This window comes from Cicer arietinum, chromosome 7, assembly GCF_000331145.2.
Source record: "Cicer arietinum cultivar CDC Frontier isolate Library 1 chromosome 7, Cicar.CDCFrontier_v2.0, whole genome shotgun sequence".
Lineage (NCBI taxonomy): Eukaryota > Viridiplantae > Streptophyta > Magnoliopsida > Fabales > Fabaceae > Cicer > Cicer arietinum.
Window position 1 is genome coordinate 37,999,832 of NC_021166.2, and position 1,822 is coordinate 38,001,653.

A 1,822-nucleotide genomic window follows, 5' to 3' on the forward strand; every position below is an offset into this window, starting at 1 on the left:
CATAGAGGGAACTTATGTCTTTTTTTTGGATTACGTTATTTTGAACTGGAAAACTGTACATTTACTAATATTGTCAGCTTGACATGTTATTTTCGGTGGGTTACATGTACCACTTTTTGATGTGTAAATATTTTGGATTCATATTTTGAGAAATTTTTCCGCTGCTTATAAATTATAATGACTCGATTATTTATCCAAAGTTATTACCTCATTTATTTCTCTATTTTATCCTAATTTCTTTTGAAAAAAAAAATACACCATCGCTTTGAAAATCGGGGTGTTACAATTATGTTTTTGATATTATGATTTCGATGTCATTATGTTTGATGAAAATTTTGGATTTATGTGACATGTTTATGATTACGTGATACTCTTTATAAAAAAAAATTATTTGGGTTTAGGGTGTCACAGATATGCCCAACGATGGAGAGAACTAGCTTCCCAGGTTGAACCCCTCCTATCTGAAAAAGAAATGGTGACTGTGTTCATAAACACTCTTCAACCTCCGTTTTATGACAAAATGATAGGAAGCGTTTCATCAAATTTTTCGGATCTCGTCATCATAGGTGAAAGAGTACAAATGGAATTGAAAAGCGGAAAGATTGCTTCCGGTTATACTGGATTAAATAACACAAAAAAGTTGCATGTTGGTGCGAATAAGAAAAAGGAGGAAGAAAGCCATTTTGTGGCGTCAAACCCAACTAATCATTCTTTTGTGTGTCGCCCTTACGACGCTGCAACTTCACAAATCTCAAGTACTCTAAGTCAACACTTACAAGGGAATCAAGATTCATATGAAAGTCAGGGGAAAAACTATCGTGGGAGGAAGATCGTACATTTCGACCCAATCCCTATGACCTATGCAGAGTTATTACCGCATCTGGTTAGCAATTCTATGGTTGCACTATGTCCCAGGAAAACTATAGAACCACCCTAACCGAAAGGATATGACTCGAACGCCGTGTGTGATTACCACTCTGGGGCTGTAGGACACTCTACTGAAAATTGCTTAGCTTTAAAATTTAAGGTGCACGATTTGCTTAAGGCTGGATGGTTGAATTTTAAAGAAAACGAGCCTAGCGTGAAGAATAATCCTCTACCAGTCCATGGTGGGCCAATAGTGAATGCAATCGATGAAAATCACCAATTAATAAAGGAGGTCGAGAAAATTAAGGCCTCGATGGGACTGATTTTCTCTGAGTTATGTAAATTTGGGTTAATCCAAGGAAATGCCGATGTGAAAGCAAGATGCAATTTCCACCTCAATGAAGATCATTCCATGGAAGAATGCAACGAGTTCAAAAAAGAACTTCAAAAATTGATAAACATGGGCACCATTCAAATAGGTCGTTGGGAAAAGGATGACGGTATGATTGCAACCCAATCAGAAGAAAAACTTGGCATAACCATCCCAAAGCCATTGGTCATTCATTTCACTAAGGAGGAAAGTATGAATGCCCCAGGTGATTTGAGGACCTTAATAGTTCAGATACCAAGCCCTTTTTCATATAAAGACAACAAAGCCGTACCTTGGAACTATAATGTAGAGGTACATCTAGCTAAACAGAAGAACAAAGATGTTTCTAGCTCTAAAACCACCGTTGTCACGAACGTTTCAGGAATAGGAGGAATGACTAGAAATGGTCGGATATACTCCCCTGGAAAATCACGAAGAGAAATGAGAGTGGTGTTTGAGAAGGCATACACGGATAAAGAGGAAAAGAAAGTCGAAAAGGAGAAAGTAGAAAATGAGGTTTCTAATGAAAAAGCTCAGGAATTTCTCAAAATCATCAAACAGAGTGAATACAAAATAGTTGACCAA

The 1,822-nt window shown here is 37.1% G+C and overlaps 1 protein-coding gene across 1 annotated transcript in view; it reads left to right on the forward strand.

Annotated features, from left to right (window-relative positions):
* The first annotated feature begins 472 nt into the window (after window positions 1-472).
* Window positions 473-1,822, forward strand: part of LOC140918777 (uncharacterized) — a 2,307-nt gene continuing 957 nt past the window's right edge. Inside the window, exons 1-2 of the mRNA XM_073363573.1 lie at window positions 473-883; window positions 1,028-1,799. Of these exons, the coding sequence (XP_073219674.1) occupies window positions 473-883; window positions 1,028-1,799 (1,183 nt within the window). The remainder of the gene's footprint in view (window positions 884-1,027; window positions 1,800-1,822) is intronic.